Source organism: Ranitomeya imitator, chromosome 6, assembly GCF_032444005.1.
Source record: "Ranitomeya imitator isolate aRanImi1 chromosome 6, aRanImi1.pri, whole genome shotgun sequence".
In the NCBI taxonomy this organism is placed as follows: domain Eukaryota; kingdom Metazoa; phylum Chordata; class Amphibia; order Anura; family Dendrobatidae; genus Ranitomeya; species Ranitomeya imitator.
This window is the reverse complement of record NC_091287.1, coordinates 223,580,583-223,597,989: the sequence shown is the minus strand read 5'-3', so window position 1 is coordinate 223,597,989 and position 17,407 is coordinate 223,580,583. Positions and strand designations below refer to the sequence as shown.

Genomic DNA, 17,407 nt, shown 5'->3' with positions numbered 1-17,407 from the left:
GTGTAGTGACGATTTTGACTCCATGGGTGTTTTCCAGATATAAGCAGCAGTGGATGTTACTGAGTAAATTGAAAGTGGCCATTGTAGTATCCAGTATGTTGCAGTCACCAGTACATTGTGGTACCCAGCTCATGGTTCTGAAACACACATGTAAACTAGAGAAATACATAAGTGACAAACATGTGGACCCTAAATGTGGATTAGGCACACTGAGGCTCAAAAAGGAGAGGGGCATTTGAATTTGGGAGCCCTGAAGTTTCTGGTTTTCTTTTTGGGGTGAGGAGCCATAGTGTTTTTCCAGAGCCTTTGTGCTGCCAGTAACATGGAAGCCCCCTAAATTTCCATTAGCTGGTAACATACCTAAGAAGGGACTTGATATTTTTGTGGAATGAGTTGAAGCTTTTATTGGGAACATTTTACATAACGTTTGGGATCACATTTATCTTGCGTTATTTGCTGAGCACTTACTTTGGGGTTTTCATCTAAATCTTCAAATTACGAGATACAGATGAAACCTCCAAGGGATCCACTCAATATAATAAGGCAGCAGAATAACTCTGGACTCCGTATGACCTCTGTTCAGTGGTTTCCTTTTTTTCAGAAGTGCACAAAACTGTGGCGGACCACCCTTTTATATACTCTTAAAAAGATGGACAGCATCCGATCATACGTGGCCAGATGACATCCACATCTGCCTCGTTATAGGGAATTTTTTGCCGGGGTTTCAGTCTGAATCATGTTTTTTAGAGAATTACATGAAAAACCCAGTGTAAGCACTCAATGCAGAGCGCAGGAAAAATATGAGCTAAATCTTACTGCGATCTTTGGGAGGCAAACTAAGAAAATCAATAGCAAGTGAAGAATTGGTTGTATTTATTTTTTGCTCCATTCTTTGTGCGGTATAAATGATTAGGTGACTTTATTCTTCTGGTGGGTGTGATTACAGCTACTAACTATGTTACTATTATACCAAGGAAGGTGACGGGCACAAGGGGGCATTCTTTGCGTCTGGAGGAGAGAAGGTTTTTCCACCAACATAGAAGAGGATTCTTTACTGTTAGGGCAGTGAGAATCTGGAATTGCTTGCCTGAGAAGGTGGTGATGGCGAACTCAGTCGAAGGGTTCAAGAGAGGCCTGGATGTCTTCCTGGAGCAGAACAATATTGTATCATACAATTATTAGGTTCTGTAGAAGGACGTAGATCTGTGGATTTATTATGATGGAATATAGGCTGAACTGGATGGACAAATGTCTTTTTTCGGCCTTACTAACTATGTTACTATGTTTCCAGATTTATAGATTTTTTATGTTTGGCAGCTGTTACACACTAAAAAATGCTTTTTAATGCAAAAACTAGTTTTTGTATTGTCATAATTTGAAAGCTATAATTTTTCCATATTTCGTCCGACAGAGTCATGTGACTGCTGTTCTTTGCAGGACGAATTGACGTTTTTATTGGTACCGTTTTTGGTCACATTACATTTTTTGATCGCTTTCTCTTCTGATTTTTGAACTAGAACGAACAAAAACTAGCAATTCAGATTTTTTTTCTTTCATGCCATTCTGCCTGTGGTAAAATTGATAAGACAGCTTTATTCTTTGTTTCAGTATAATTACAGTGATACCACATTTAAACTGGTTTTTTTATATTTTGGCGCATTTACACAGCAAAAGCTGTTTTATAGAAAACATAATTATTTTTGCATTGCTTCATTCTGAGAGCTATAACATGTAATTTTCCGAGATACCAATTGTATTGATATTCGTCTTTTTGATCGCGTTTTATTCCACTTTTTGTTCAGCTATATGATGAAAAAGTATGCTTTTTTTCCCTGTTTTTTATTTATTTTTTTAAACGTGTTCACTGAAACGGTCAACTAGTGGGACAGTTTAGGGGCGGGTCGCCACGGGCGCGGCCATACCAAACATTTGTTTTACATAAAAAAAGTGTATTAGTATAATATATGCATAACTTGCAATAGATTATAACTGTTGGTGCTCCACTGACACAAGCCCCTGAGACTGTGCACTGCGCATTGTCTGAGGGGCTTGCCATAGCCTAATGACCCGTATGTCATCATGACAATATCAGGTCACCATGGCAATGATCGGGCCTCGCTATGACGTCTCTAGGGCTCAATCACTCTGTATGCCTGCTAAATGCAGGGAGTTAAAGTGGCGGCTGTGATGCAGGCACTGCTCCTGCACTGAGTGCCAGGTGTCAGCTGTCAGAATCAGCTGACACACAGTGGCGATCACGTGCGCACAGCCGTGCAAAATCACCTGGACGTACTCAGTACTTCTAAGGTCAGTAAGTACCATCTGACCATGACGTACTGAGTACATCCAAGGTCGGTATGGAGTTAAAGTTGAGAAATTTATACACAGTAGAAATCAATTCTAAGAGCCTCAAACAATCAGACTTTTCCCCCTTCTCCTCAATGCGCAGTAGGGCAAAATTGATAAAACGCTCCCTCTTGGTTCAGTCCTTCCCCATCCATTGGCCTGCAGACTGGCATGAGTGGTGCACTCTCCTTCTAGTAACATAGTAACATAGTTAGTAGGGCCGAAAAAAGACATTTGTCCATCCAGTTCAGCCTATATTCCATCATAATAAATCCCCAGATCTACGTCCTTCTACAGAACCTAATAATTGTATGTTACAATATTGTTCTGCTCCAGGAAGACATCCAGGCCTCTCATGAACCCCTCGACTGAGTTCGCCATCACCACCTCCTCAGGCAAGCAATTCCAGATTCTCACCGCCCTAACAGTAAAGAATCCTCTTCTATGTTGGTGGAAAAACCTTCTCTCCTCCAGACGCAAAGAATGCCCCCTTGTGCCCGTCACCTTCCTTGGTATAAACAGATCCTCAGCGAGATATTTGTATTGTCCCCTTATATACTTATACATGGTTATTAGATAGCCCCTCAGTCGTCTTTTTTCTAGACTAAATAATCCTAATTTCGCTAATCTATCTGGGTATTGTAGTTCTCCCATCCCCTTTAATAATTTTGTTGCCCTCCTTTGTACTCTCTCTAGTTCCATTATATCCTTCCTGAGCACCGGTGCCCAGAACTGGACACAGTACTCCATGTGCGGTCTAACTAGGGATTTGTACAGAGGCAGTATAATGCTCCCATCATGTGTATCCAGACCTCTTTTAATGCACCCCATGATCCTGTTTGCCTTGGCAGCTGCTGCCTGGCACTGGCTGCTCCAGGTAAGTTTATCGTTAACTAGGATCCCAAAGTCCTTCTCCCTGTCAGATTTACCCAGTGGTTTCCCGTTCAGTGTGTAATGGTGATATTGATTACTTCTTCCCATGTGTATAACCTTACATTTATCATTGTTAAACCTCATCTGCCATCTTTCGACCCAAGTTTCCAACTTATCCAGATCCATCTGTAGCAGAATACTATCTTCTCTTGTATTAACTGCTTTAGATAGTTTTGTATCATCTGCAAATATCGATATTTTACTGTGTAAACCTTCTACCAGATCATTAATGAATATGTTGAAGAGAACAGGTCCCAATACCAACCCCTGCGGTACCCCACTGGTCACAGCGACCCAGTTAGAGACTATACCATTTATAACCACCCTCTGCTTTCTATCACTAAGCCAGTTACTAACCCATTTACATTTCTTCTAAGCGTAGCTGAAGAAAAACATATAATGCTCAGTATGCAGATACAGATTATTTTCTTTGTTTCAATGGCGAACATATATAACAGTATAGGTTTACCGCTCCATATGTCTAATGAATATATTGGTAGGGCATTATCACTAACCTACATGCCTGAATTTGGTGTAAGTATAGTTTTTTTTACGTAGACCTGAAGTTGAAAAAAAAACAAAAAACTTAACAGTATTATTAAATCAACAGGCGATCTCTAAATTCAGCTGTTTCATGCTCGTTGCCATTCCATTTTTCTTTAAATAAAGAATTGATTGATTTTTTTGTAATTAGGACACAATCCAATATTTCTGAATTGGAAAGTACTATACTGCATGTGGTTTTATTGATAAAATGAAACGGGTTTTTTTTCTTCTCCATGTTGAGATGTGTGTTCTGGACTTTAGTCGAAAGCATTGTGCAGAAATCTCTGCTGCTCAGTAACACATCCATCTTTATTACAGCGGCTCTGTGCTTATAATGATTGGACATTTGGCTCTGCTACAAAACTGCAGTGCTTGGTTTGCAGCAAAGTTATATTTTGGTCTTGCTTATTTTGAAATGCTTCAATTATAGCCATTAGGCAAATCCCTAGCGATTTCTGACCCTAATGTCTCCCATCTTAAAGAGTACGCAAGGCTCGGCATCAGATCCAGCACAAACGCACTGCCTTTGGACTACAGAATACAAGGTTTTCTCAAGGTTATTTGCTGCTAACAGGCACCAATAGTGCTGTGCGTCTTAGCTACTTAGCTCAGGGTTAAAACCATAATAAGCATTAATCAGGCCTTCTTACAGCTCATTACACTGCCATAGCCATTGTTTGTTTCTCTAGTCTACGAAGACTTCCTAATTACATCATGAACATTGTGAAAAGTGATTTATAATGACGTGTTTAAAAAAAAACAAACTCATTTCATACCTTATGGATGGTCGAAGGTTTTTTTTAAGAAATGCAGCACAATATCTTAGTAGTTCTTCTAACAAGTGCGATGTTCATTTGGTAAATGTAACATTTCCTGTTTGCATATAATAATGAATATAATTGGCATAATTATTGTGCCTGGTTGTTTGCTTTACTGCTTACATAGTAACAATACTGTTTGCCTTAGAACTAGTTCATGTTTCTAAGCATTAAAAAATGATTAGGGGGTTGTCCAGTACTGTTCAACCCTTTATTAATCACATCAGTGATCTGCATGAAGAAAAAAAAACGTACTTACCTTTCAGTAAACCTCCGTTCTCAGCTTTGTGTCCCTCGTCGGTATCACCTATAGCCTTCACTGTGAACGCTGCAGCCAATCAACGGGTTCTGATTGGCTGCAGCAGTCTCGTGACATTATTTATTTCAGCACACCAGCGAGAGACACAGGGCTGATGGTGGAAGAGAATGAATCGGAGAAGCTGAATATTTGTGATGTTTTCAATTTGTTTGGTTCATGTGACACACACGTTTTATATAACTGCAGTATGAAAACAAAAAGCATATTTTCAAGAGGTTCTTCTTAATGATGCACTTTTATTACAGGAACAGTATGGGTATGATACTTTTTTTGCACTGCATATAAAATATTAGGCATGTCGTATTATACACTTTTGTTAGAACAATAGCATAACACTAGCATGGTATTATGGATCCATAAAACAGAAACCAGTATGAATCTCCAACACTGGTGGGCACAGATAGAAGAGGGTCCCTGTGCAGGAGCAATGTTTGGGCCCTTGGCAGTCTAATAGCTCATCAAAATGCATAATCCCACCTGTTTTGGAGGTAGAAATGGGTCCCCTTATCTCTGGGGACCCACAGGTTGCACCAATGATGTCTACCCCTGCATACCCGAAATAATGCAGCACTTTTCCATTGATTGAAGCTTGGGGTGACAGATTTTTCTTTTACATTGAATGCGAATCAACCCCTTATCCAGACTGGATATTAAATGTTGTAAGCATACTAACACATATATTTTTGTGTGTGCAAATTGCGTATTGGGAGAAGGAGACTTTTTTTTAAAAGAATTTTAAGATGTTTTATTTCAGACAGTTTTGAACAACATAACCTAGGAAATAAAAAGGTGTACCTAATAAAGTGGCTATGGGGTGCATATTTATATCATCATTGCAATACACATTGATCCCCTACAGGACAGTAATATAATAAAAGAGAATGCACCTGCACAACTACAGGCTATAAAACGTCTATTGAAAAGGAAAAATCCATGCTGTTCTTGAATGTATCTGGCTGTTTTATTTGAAAATGTCTTCTAAAGCTACACGGCAGTTTAAATAATTCAAGTATGTCAACACTTTATTTCTTTTGGCGGAGCTCCCGTAAGCTTTAACTTTCCATAAAATCACTTTCAAAGTTCTCTCTGCTTCTCTCTACAAATTTGCCCTTTCAGTGCTAGAATCAGACCGAAGATTACAAGACTTCACAAGTATCAAAAAGGTCTCTAGAAAAAATAATAGGATGTTATAATTTGAAAAACTGTACTGAATACAGTGAGGACATTATTCAGTGATGGCTAAGCAATGGAACTAAGAAATATAAAAGTAACATGACTTTGCAATAAAAGGGATTCCCAGTTTGAAGTTAAATTAGTAACTGTCTGCAAAAAAACACAAACATATTTCTATTGTATTGATCAAGTCTTGCATTGCTCCCAGTGCTCTTCATATAAGGTGATCATCATGTGGGATCTCTTGGGCTTGTCATGGTCCATCGGAGCAGTAAGACTTATCCACAGAAATCCATCTGAGGATCACATAGCTCATGACCTGTTGCTTTTACTCCTTATTGGATTATTTGACACATAACCTAGTTTTACTCTATTTATAGCATGACCCGGCCAAACATGCACATGTAGTAAGAGGAGAAGCTCCTGCCAGGCACCTGTCAGACACAATGACAACAATGGATTGGGCAGGTTGTTGAAATCCAAATGTCATTCAAAATTTCCCATTTTATAGCTACATTTAAGGCTAGTGAAGTACTGCCACTGAAATCCTCGACTCTCACCCCAATTTTATACCAAGAAAAGTATGGCTTTAGTTCCATCCTACTATGGGTAGTAGACTGTGCATACTGGGTTGGGCTTCACTTAAATAAATGATTGTTACAGCAATATATTTAATATGCTCGGGTCAAAAACATGGTTTCTTCACCTACAACTAACTATATCAGAGCCATAAGATGTGAAAGTGAGAGTGTGACCACCAAGCAGCTAAAGAAAAGCAGCACTTATTTACCAAAAGACAGTGCCATAATCTCCGAACAAACAATGCTACTCTATCAATGACACCAGCACATTCTAACTGAGCTTTATAGCTGATCATTTGTTTATATAATTATCAGTTACTTATAATAAGTACTTACACATCTGTAAAACTGTAATCTTTTTCTGTTTTGTCATACTTACGCATTACACATTTGTATAATCTTTGCATTTGACCAAAAAGCAGATAAATATGAATTGAGTCTTAAAATAAAAAGAAAAAGTAAAAGGCACTAGCAAACATGAAACATCCAGTGGAGTGATGGTGGACCCTGTTCACAGAGGTGTAGCGGTTCATCGAAGGGCGCTAGGTGCTCCGCATAGAACAAAACATATGTATAGACAGTGGAAGAAATATGCAGCACTCACCAGTTTGAAAAAGTGCAATAGTCTTTTATTTCAAACTTTGGAACATGGACAAAAACAAGATGTGCAGGCATGCGGGAGAGACAGAATGGACTATGGCCGTTTTGTGTAACAACGCTTTAACGGGTCCAGGTGTGTAATTACTTGAGGTCACTTCCTATTAAGGGGCTGACAATTAAGCATATAGTGAAGAAAAAAGGTGATATTATACAACAAATAATATGCAAAAAATATATGAAAATAAATATAGTAATTTTTCAATTGTCTTTCAATTGAGTTTATTTGCTAATGAACAGTGATTTTACCAGATTGATGGAGCACTCTGACACGATGAAAAAGTGATAACAAAGTGGCTCGGAGAACAAAACAATAACATTTTGGGTCCATGGCCAGGATCTCAACAACTCACCAGATCTCTCCAGAACTGTCATACTGTTGCTGCCGCCTCCCCAGTTAGCGTCTTTCTCCGCGCTCGCTCCCGGCCTCTGCTTCTCGTGCGCGTGCATACCAGGTTCAGTGCTGCACGTGTGCACTTCTGATCTTCTGTCTCCTCTATGGTCCTGGAGGACTAATACCTTGAGGTCGGATCTCCTTATTGTCCTCTCTATGGTACTGGAGGTCTGTTACCTGGAAGTGCTACCCTGCCTGTAGGTATTTAAACTGCTTCCTGCCGTCCCTCTGTGCCTGGTGATCATTTGTTTCCTTCAAGTGTTCCTGGCTGCTCTTAAGGTACCGTCACACTGAACGATATCACTAGCGATCCGTGACGTTGCAGCGTCCTGGCTAGCGATATCGTTCAGTTTGACAGGCAGCAGCGATCTGGAACCTGCTGTGCCATCGTTGGTCGGAGCAGAAAGTCCAGCACTATATTTCGTCACTGGATCTCCCGCAGACATCTCTGAATCGGCGTGTGTGACGCCGATTCAGCGATGTCTTCACTGGTAACCAGGGTAAACATTGGGTTACTAAGCGCAGGGCCGCGCTTAGTAACCCGATGTTTACCCTGGTTACCAGCGTAAACGTAAAAAAAACCAAACACTACATACTTACATTCCGGTGTCTGTCCCCCGGCGCTGTGCTTTCCTGCACTGGCTGTGAGCGCCGGCCAGCCGGAAAGCACAGTGGTGACGTCACTGCTGTGCTTTACGGCGGCTGGCCGGCGTTCACAGCCAGTGCAGGAAAGCACAGCGCCGGAGGACAGACACCGGAATGTAAGTATGTAGTGTTTGTTTTTTTTTACGTTTACGCTGGTAACCAGGGTAAACATCGGGTTACTAAGCGCGGCCCTGCGCTTAGTAACCCAATGTTTACCCTGGTTACCAGGGGACCGGCATCGTTGGTCGCTGGAGAGCTGTCTGTGTGACAGCTCTCCAGCGACCACACAGCGACGCTGCAGCGATTGGGATCGTTGTCTAGATCGCTGCAGCGTCGCTTAATGTGACGGTACCTTAAGTCTCTGTGTAGTTCGTTTTCCCTCTGACTTTGGGTTTATCCTGTGTCTCTGCAGTTCGTGTCTTTCCTGGTTCCTGCTAGCCTCTGCGTTTCCTCACTTCCTTCGCCAGTCCCTGTACTGGTGCAGTTTACCCATCAGTCCTGTGTCTCTAAAGTACTCTCTATAGGACTGCACTCGGGTGTCATCTGAGTGCAGCCTGATTCTATAGCATTACTCTGTGGTCCTACTATCCCCGCCTCATCTTTGTCTTCTCCCGTCCTGGTCCTCCAGCTTCCGTGGCGATAGTTCCTCACGGGCCTGCCCCTAACTCTCCCTGTATAGGGGGCGGTCTATCTGGTCAGCTCGTCCGTGAGGGGTTCGTCGTCGTGGTCTAGAGGGTCCATTTCCCGTTTTCCTCCTGTGAATGCTCACACTCACTGTAGGACTGCACTCGGGTGACATCTGAGTGCAGCCTGATTCTTACAGCATAATAAGAACCTATGGTTAATCCTGAAAAATAAGTGCAGAAACAAAAACACAGAACTTGTGATAAATTCTAAGCGCTGATTGGACTAGAATGGGTTACCCAAGGTCAGGATTTGGCCCAGTAGCTAATATCCGTATGCCAGGGCAAATTACAGAAGTCTTAAAAGAGGCCCAACACAATAATAATTTAGTGTTTTTATAAACTTGATGCACTTGTCAATAAAAGTGTAAAAATGCATGAAATGCTTATAATTGTATTTCAGTAAACCATAGAAACATGTGACAAAAAGATTTAAAAACATTGAAGCAACAAGTAGAGTTGAGCAACTTTTACTTTTTTAGGATCGAGTCTGGTTTCGCGAAACCCGACTTTATCAAAAGTCGGGTCGGGTGAAATCGGACGATTATTGTGAAAAGTCGGGGGCCGACGGAAACAGGAAACCCAATGCAAGTCAATGGGGAATCAAAGTCGGCAGTGAGTGGAGGACAGGAAAACACCTACAGTGCCCATTTTAATGCCAAAAACATCAATTCTTATTTCTTAAGCTTGTCAATCTTAATTTACTTTATAATAATAGTTAGGCATTGAAAACAGGGGGTCATTTGGCTAAAGTTGTGGGGGGTAGGGCTGGCTCAAGATTTTCGTGGGCCCAGGAAACGCGGAATACGTCACGGAGGTGGATCAGGGAGAGGTAAGTATTTCAATTTTGCAAGTGCTGTGATCCTGAGCAAGCAGGGGGGGTCCACTCGTTGGCACTTGGCACTGGCACAGGGCCCCTCATAGTACGGTGGTGCGTTTGACGGTTGGTGGTGCCTCCCACTGCCAGAGACACTTTTGCGTACTATGAGTGGCCCTGTGCCAGTGCCAACGAGTATGTCCCTTCCACCTGATGAAGGAACCTGCACTTTCATCTGCACCTTCCTCTTTGTCCCCGTGTAAGGTGGTATAGTATGCGGGAAGGGGAACCTGACTTTCAGCAGGGTCAGATTCAGGCTGTGTAGAGTGTAAGGGGAATGTATTGGTCTGGGTCAATGTACCAGCAGACTCATCTAGCAGTGGCTGGGCAATGGGCAGGATGAGGAGGAAACACAGATATAGGCCCAAAATAAAAAAAAGTAGGATAAATGCAGTTCAAAATTGGTAACAGGACTGAACAGGTGGCATAGCTTTGTTAAGTGGAGGACAATTGTAATGAGTGGCGCAGACACAGTTAGTAGGCCCAAAATAATAAAGTAGGCTAAATGCAGTTCAAAATTGGTAACAGGACTAAACAGGCGGCATAGCTTTGTTAAGTGGAGGACAATTGTAATGAGTGGCGCAGACACAGGTAGTAGGCCCAAATACAAAAGTAGGCTAAAAGCAGTTCAAAATTGGTAACAGGACTAAACAGGTGGCATTGCTTTGTTCTGTGGAGGACAATTGTAATGAGTGGCACAGACACAGTTAGTAGGCCCAAAATAAAAAAGTAGGCTAAATTCAGTTCAAAATTGGTAACAAGACTAAACAGGCGGCATAGCTTTGTTCAGTGGAGGACAATTGTAATGAGTGGCGCAGACACAGTTAGTAGGCCCAAAATAAAAAAGTAGGCTAAATTCAGTTCAAAATTGGTAACAAGACTAAACAGGCGGCATAGCTTTGTTCAGTGGAGGACAATTGTAATGAGTGGCGCAGACACAGTTAGTAGGCCCAAAATAAAAAAGTAGGCTGAATGCAGTTCAAAATTGGTAACAGGACTAAACAGGCGGCATTGCTTTGTTCAGTGGAGGACAATTGTAATGTGTGGCGCAGACACAGGTAGTAGGCCCAAAATAAAAAAGTAGGCTAAATGCAGTTCAAAATTGGTAACAGGACTAAACAGGCGGAATAGCTTTGTTCTGTGGAGGACAATTGTAATGAGTGGCGCAGACACAGGTAGTAGGCCCAAATACAAAAGTAGGCTAAATGCAGTTCAAAATTGGTAACAAAACTAAACAGGCGGCATTGCTTTGTTCAGTGGGGGACAACTATAATGAGTGGCGCAGACACAGTTAGTAGGCCCAAAATAAAAAAGTAGGCTAAATGCAGTTCAAAATTGGTAACAGGACTAAACAGGCGGCATAGCTTTGTTAAGTGGAGGACAATTGTAATGAGTGGCGCAGACACAGTTAGTAGGCCCAAAATAAAAAAGTAGGCTAAATGCAGTTCAAAATTGGTAAAAGGACTAAACAAGCGGCATTGCTTTGTTCAGTGGAGGACAATTGTAATGAGTGGCGCAGACACAGTTAGTAGGCCCAAAATAAAAAAGTAGGCTAAATGCAGTTCAAAATTGTTAACAGGACTAATCAGGCGGCATAGCTAGGTACTGGGGTGGGCTCCTCTGCTGAGTATCAGACAGTGGTAGTAGATGCAAAGTACTAACTGGTCTAAATGGAGGCCAGGGCCCCTGTAAATTTTAACTATCATATATCATTTCAACAAATTTGTATTGGCAGTGCAATTGAAGGATTAAACAGCACAGACTACACAGTGGTGGAGCAGGGGGAGGTAAGTATTGCAAGTGGTAAAGCACTGTTCGAGCTGGGGGGGAACACTCTCTCGTGGGCGGCGGTACTGGCACAAGGCCCCTCATATTACGACGGTGTGTCTGACGTTGGTTGTGCACAACCACCATCAGAAACACTTCATTGTACTATGAGGGACCCTGCGCCAGTGCCGTCGCCAAAGAGTGGGCGCACCCACCTGTCCAGGCAAAGGGCACTCGCATGGGTGCTTGTGCCAGGTGGTGACCTGTGGGGGGAGTCAGCCTATTTAGGGAGGTATAAAAATGGCCTATCGTGGACATTTATCAGCTGAAAATGGAGCATTGGAGAAGTCAGTAAGAGGAGGCCAAAAGCAAGACATTTTTCAGGCAAGCTACGTGTCAGCAGGAGATGGTGGGGCAAAATAATTTGAAATCCATGAATGGTTCATTTTAATGAAGGTTAGATCATCAACATTCTGGGTAGCCAGACGTGTCCTTTTTTCGGTCAGTATTGAACCAGCAGCACTGAAGACTCTTTCTGATAGCACACTAGAAGCAGGGCAAGCGATTTCCTATAAGGCTAGGTTCACTTTGCGTCAAGTACATGGCGTTAAACGGATGCGTTAAACGCATGTACAGAAACGGAGCAAAAATATGTGAAATTCGTCGTCACGGTAACGCTAGCGTTAACGCATGTGATCGCGTTTTTTCATTTTGATGTCCGTTTACGAAGTATCCGTTTGTCTGCGTTTGTCACTGTCAATAAAGTTGTTCTTTTTTTTTTTTTTCCCTTTTGTCATTGTCGGGTGTGGGCACAGACTCATTCTCCATTTTGAAAGCATTGAGTGAACTTCTGCTAGCAAGATGTTTGTGTCTGAGCTCGTCAGATTTCGCTTGATGCGGTTGCGACTTCGGCAGAGAAAGCGTAGTTCGCAAAGGAGATATTGGATCCACGAAGTGAATTTCTTGCGGAGTACATATGGTGCCTTTCACACCCTGTATGTGCAGCTTCGGGATCATCCCTTCAAATTCCAACGCTATCTACGGATGTCCATTGAGACCTTTGATGTTCTGCTCTCACATGTGAAGGATGAGATACATCATCATCGCAGCACTTTTCGTGAAAGCATCAGTGCGGAGCAACGTTTAGTAGTGACTGTGAGGTAATTATACATTTTTTTTATCATTCTATTGACAAAGACTAGATCTCGGTATCGTGTGGCCTAATGTTCATTTTGCAATTGTATATTATATTGTAAACTAGCCTTTAGATGATCATTAAAATCCTAATTTTTTTTTTTTGTTTTTGAATGTCAACAGATATCTGGCTACCGGAGAAACTTTTGCGTCACTGCATTACCAGTTTCGACTTGGGAAGTCAACAATTTGTCAACTGGTTCGGGAAACTTGTGATGCCATTTGGAACAACTTGCAACCACTTGTGCTACCAACACCAACATCAGAAATGTGGCTAGCAATTTCCCAACAGTTCGAGGATGTGGCTAATTTCCCCAATTGTATTGGTGCCGTGGACGGAAAGAACATTCGGATTCAGAAACCTGCACATAGTGGTTCCCTCTACTATAACTATAAGAAATACTTTTCTATAGTATTGATGGCGATTGCGGATGCCAGGTACCGTTTTGTTGCTGTGGATATTGGAGCTTATGGCCGGACTAACGATTCCAGAGTATTCAGAGACTCCAACATGGGCCAATGTTTGTACAACCAAAGTTTAAACATACCGTCATCACGACCTCTTCCGGGGACCGAAGGCCCAAGTTTGCCCTATGTTTTAGTTGGTGATGAGGCCTTCCAACTAGGACAAAATCTCCTCAAGCCCTACTCAAGCCGTAGTCTAGACTCCAGCAGGCGCATTTTTAATTATCGCTTGAGCCGGGCTAGACGTTATGTGGAGTGTGCCTTTGGGATTTTGACATTAAAATGGCGGATTTTACTAACCTGCATGCAACTGCAACCAGACAATGTGGACCGTGTTGTGAAGGCATGCATCTGTCTGCACAATTTTGTGGCGAGACATGAACCCCAGTTGGTAGACCCCAATGATTGTGAGTCGAACCTCAGTAGCATTGAATCGACTACAGTTCGTTCTGCATCACAAATAATGAGGATTCGTGATCAATTTGCACACTACTTCACACATGAAGGCCAGGTTCCATGGCAAGACAGACACGTGTGAAAATAATTTAAAGTCTTCCTGATGTCGTGTAAAAAGTTACGTAGTGTAAAAAGTTATGTTGTTTAACCTGATGTCATGTAAAAAGTTACGTAGTGTAAAAAGTTATGTTGTTTAACCTGATGTCGTGTAAAAAGTTACGTAGTGTAAAAAGTTATGTTGTTTAACCTGATGTCGTGTAAAAAGTTACGTAGTGTAAAAAGTTATGTTGTTTAACCTGATGTCGTGTAAAAAGTTACGTAGTGTAAAAAGTTATGTTGTTTAACCTGATGTCGTGTAAAAAGTTACCTTATGTCGTGTAAAAAGTTAAAGTTAAAGTCATACAAGAATCTGAAATTTGAAACAGTTTACTAAATGTTTTTGTATTTTCCCAACAAACTGTTGGTACACAGGTGTAACATATGATATCCCATAGGGATGAAAAAAAAAAGGAAAATAGAAATTAACAACAAAACCCCCCCCAAAAAAAAAAAATTCCAACGCGGTAATTGCACCTGGCTGTGGACAGTGAACTGTACTAAAGACTTTGGTACTGCACGGGAGTATTGTCTGCCCAACTATATGATGGACTGCTACATTGTCTTTGAGGTTCCACGCTCGTTTCACCCCGGCCTCTATATTGAGGGTTGTAGGGCGGCATGTCCAGTCTTCTTCTTCCCGATGGAGCGGGTTCCTCGGTGCCCACAAATTCCTCTACAAGCTCGTTAAGTCTTTGTCGAAACATAAGGTTTCTATGTGCCGGGATATTTTGTACTACAGGCACATAGGATAATAAAAGTAGCTTCCACTCATTAGCAGAGTAGACAGACTCGCGTGCTTGCAGCTCGGTAATTTCTCGTCTCAGGTCTTTGAGCTCACTGCGACACATGTCCTCTACCCGTTGGAGTCCATCCACGATAATTGCATCTGCTTCATCTTTTTGAGATGCTCGCTTGCGTCCACGCTGTGATTGCAACCGGGCACTCACACCTGCAGCAACAGTGCTTCTATCCGCAGATCGTGGCTCGCTGATGCCAGACACATCTTCAGGTTGCGTTGGTTCCACTGAAGAAGGCTCAAGTTCCTCTGCTGGTCTAGGAGCAGCGGTACTGCATATCGTGCTGTAACCCAAAAACAAAAATTACTTATTTTCCTTTAAACAATTTAGTCTCGCACACAGACCTTCTTGTACTTACGAGCGCTGAGACACTGTTTTCTGAAGAAAGAGCAGTTGGTCATAATGCACATACGGTGTCACCCGTTTGCCACTTGATCCGCTTGGTGCATTCTGACTGTTCCGGTAGTCACGGACAAAGCGATCGCGGATGGACTTCCAACGGGTATGGACAGCATCGGCTTTAAATTTAAAAAAAAAAAATATATATATAAAAATAGTAGATTGTGTTAAGATATAGGAAAAATTGTTCATAGTTTGCTACGATAGTTGATATATAAATAGTAGATAGATAGTTGTTAGATAAGAAATAGTGTAGAAATAGTGTATAGATAGATAGATATATAGTGTACAGATAGTTGATAATTGAGAGATAGATAGCAGACAACAAGTGGATAGGTTGATAGGATAGAAAATGTTTTTTTTTTTAAACATTTTCCGATGTTACGTCACCAATATTTACCAATTTTTTTCTTTGAGGTTGTCGACTTCTCCATGTATCGGGGATCAAAGTGACAGATTATTTGATCCCACAACTTCCGGTTCTTCACGATGTCATGGTGGGAGCTGTCGCTCTGGTCCCATATGGAGGGGTTGGCTTCCACAAGGTTAATAAGTGTCTCATTGTGGATAGTCAATGGCTCTTCGTCAACGACAATCCTTTTTTTTTTTGTCGCTGACTTGGACTATGTAAACACAAAACGTTATGTTGATAGTGTCAATTTCACTGGATGGCCATATTCATATATACAGAGATAGATAGATACATAGATATAGCAATATATAGATATATAGATAGATAGATGTAGATAGATAGATATACATTGATAGATAGATAGATACATAGATATTGATAGATAGATATATAGATAGATAGATAGATAGATAGATAGATAGATAGATAGATAGATAGATAGATAGATACATAGATATTGATAGATAGATATATAGATAGATAGATAGATAGATAGATACATAGATAGATAGATATAGATTGATAGATAGATATTGATAGATAGATATATATTGATAGATAGATACATAGATATAGATAGATAGATAGATATAGATAGATAGATAGATATAGATAGATAGATAGATACATAGATATTGATAGATAGATATATAGATAGATACATATATATAGATAGATAGATATAGATAGATAGATATAGATAGATAGATACATAGATATTGATAGATAGATATATAGATAGATACATAGATATAGATAGATAGATATAGATAGATAGATAGATAGATACATAGATATTGATAGATAGATACATAGATATAGATAGACAAATAGATGGAGCGATAGATAGTTGATAGATAGTTTATAGATATAGTAGATAGAAAGTGAATAGATAGATTGTTGGTAAATATTGGATAGAATATTTCTAGTTTTATATTTACCACTGGCAGTTGTGGCGACGACAGACGTCTAGGGACCTTTTTTCTTTTTTGTCCTCCTTGTGCCACAACCTATTGTGTATGTAAAATGTAAAAAAAATATTTTAACATTAAATAATGTTAACATTCATTGGATCAATAAATTTATGCCTGAAAAATTCAACATGTGTGCTATGTACCTTTGTTGTTTTTGCGTGTTTTTTGGGGGGAGGTCTAACAGCCTCGGGCTCAGAAGACTCCTATTCACAATAAAACAATAAACAGGATTGTTATGCCTAGCTCAATACAATGGAGTTTCACACAACATGGTTTTTTAAAGTGCAAGCCTACCGACTCAGAAGAAAAAATCGCAGACACGCTGCTGCTGCTGACATCTGTATCCGACATCTGTGTGCAACAAAACAATACATTTTTAGTACACACACATCCGACGGACATTACAGACTCCCATGATGTATACAGAGATATATAATATATAGAAATGTACTTACAATTTATAAGAGCTACGGCAAAACACTCTGTCACGTGCAGGAGACTTTGTGTGAGTGGGATATTTTAATGGCCGAAGTCACATTTCCTGTCACATGACCACATGTGACCACCCTCAAACGCTATTAAAACGTGTGGTTCTATTTGGTAATTTTTCATGATTTGCGTCTGACTGCGTTTGCCATAGCTTTCTATGGCAGAATGAATGCTTCCGTTAGTAGTGCGTTAGCTTGGCCGGACCCGAAAACGCTGCAAGCCGCGTTGAAGGTCCGTCAGAAAAAAAACGTTATGTGACAAACGCATACCAATTTAGGGATGCGTCACGATGCGTCAGACAATGCAAATCTATGGGCGCGTTAGTATGTGCGTTACATTGCGTTTTTACTACTTAAAAATGAGTCCGTTAGACGGACACACCT

At 41.0% G+C, this 17,407-nt stretch overlaps 1 protein-coding gene across 1 annotated transcript; it reads right to left on the bottom strand.

The window, feature by feature from the left end:
* Positions 1 to 15,087: 15,087 nt before the first annotated feature.
* LOC138642376 (uncharacterized) lies at positions 15,088 to 17,115 on the bottom strand. Its single transcript, XM_069730497.1, has 5 exons — positions 16,830 to 17,115; positions 16,679 to 16,738; positions 16,503 to 16,571; positions 15,550 to 15,772; positions 15,088 to 15,268 (listed from the first exon to the last, which is right to left on the bottom strand). The coding sequence occupies exons 1-5, from the start codon at positions 16,935 to 16,937 to the stop codon at positions 15,105 to 15,107; spliced, it is 624 nt and encodes a 207-aa protein (XP_069586598.1). The 5' UTR covers positions 16,938 to 17,115; the 3' UTR covers positions 15,088 to 15,104.
* Between the last annotated feature and the right edge of the window lie 292 nt (positions 17,116 to 17,407).

What these genes read in the sequence shown, in the direction of transcription:
- LOC138642376 (XM_069730497.1), bottom strand. Translation starts at nt 16,937, where the DNA reads ATGTCCGTCGGATGTGTGTGTACTAAAAATGTATTGTTTTGTTGCACA. An exon ending in CGATTTTTTCTTCTGAGTCG is followed by an intron (nt 16,739 to 16,829) that starts GTAGGCTTGCAC and finishes TATTGTGAATAG; the next exon opens with GAGTCTTCTGAGCCCGAGGC. An exon ending in CGTCGCCACAACTGCCAGTG is followed by an intron (nt 15,773 to 16,502) that starts GTAAATATAAAA and finishes GTGTTTACATAG; the next exon opens with TCCAAGTCAGCGACAAAAAA.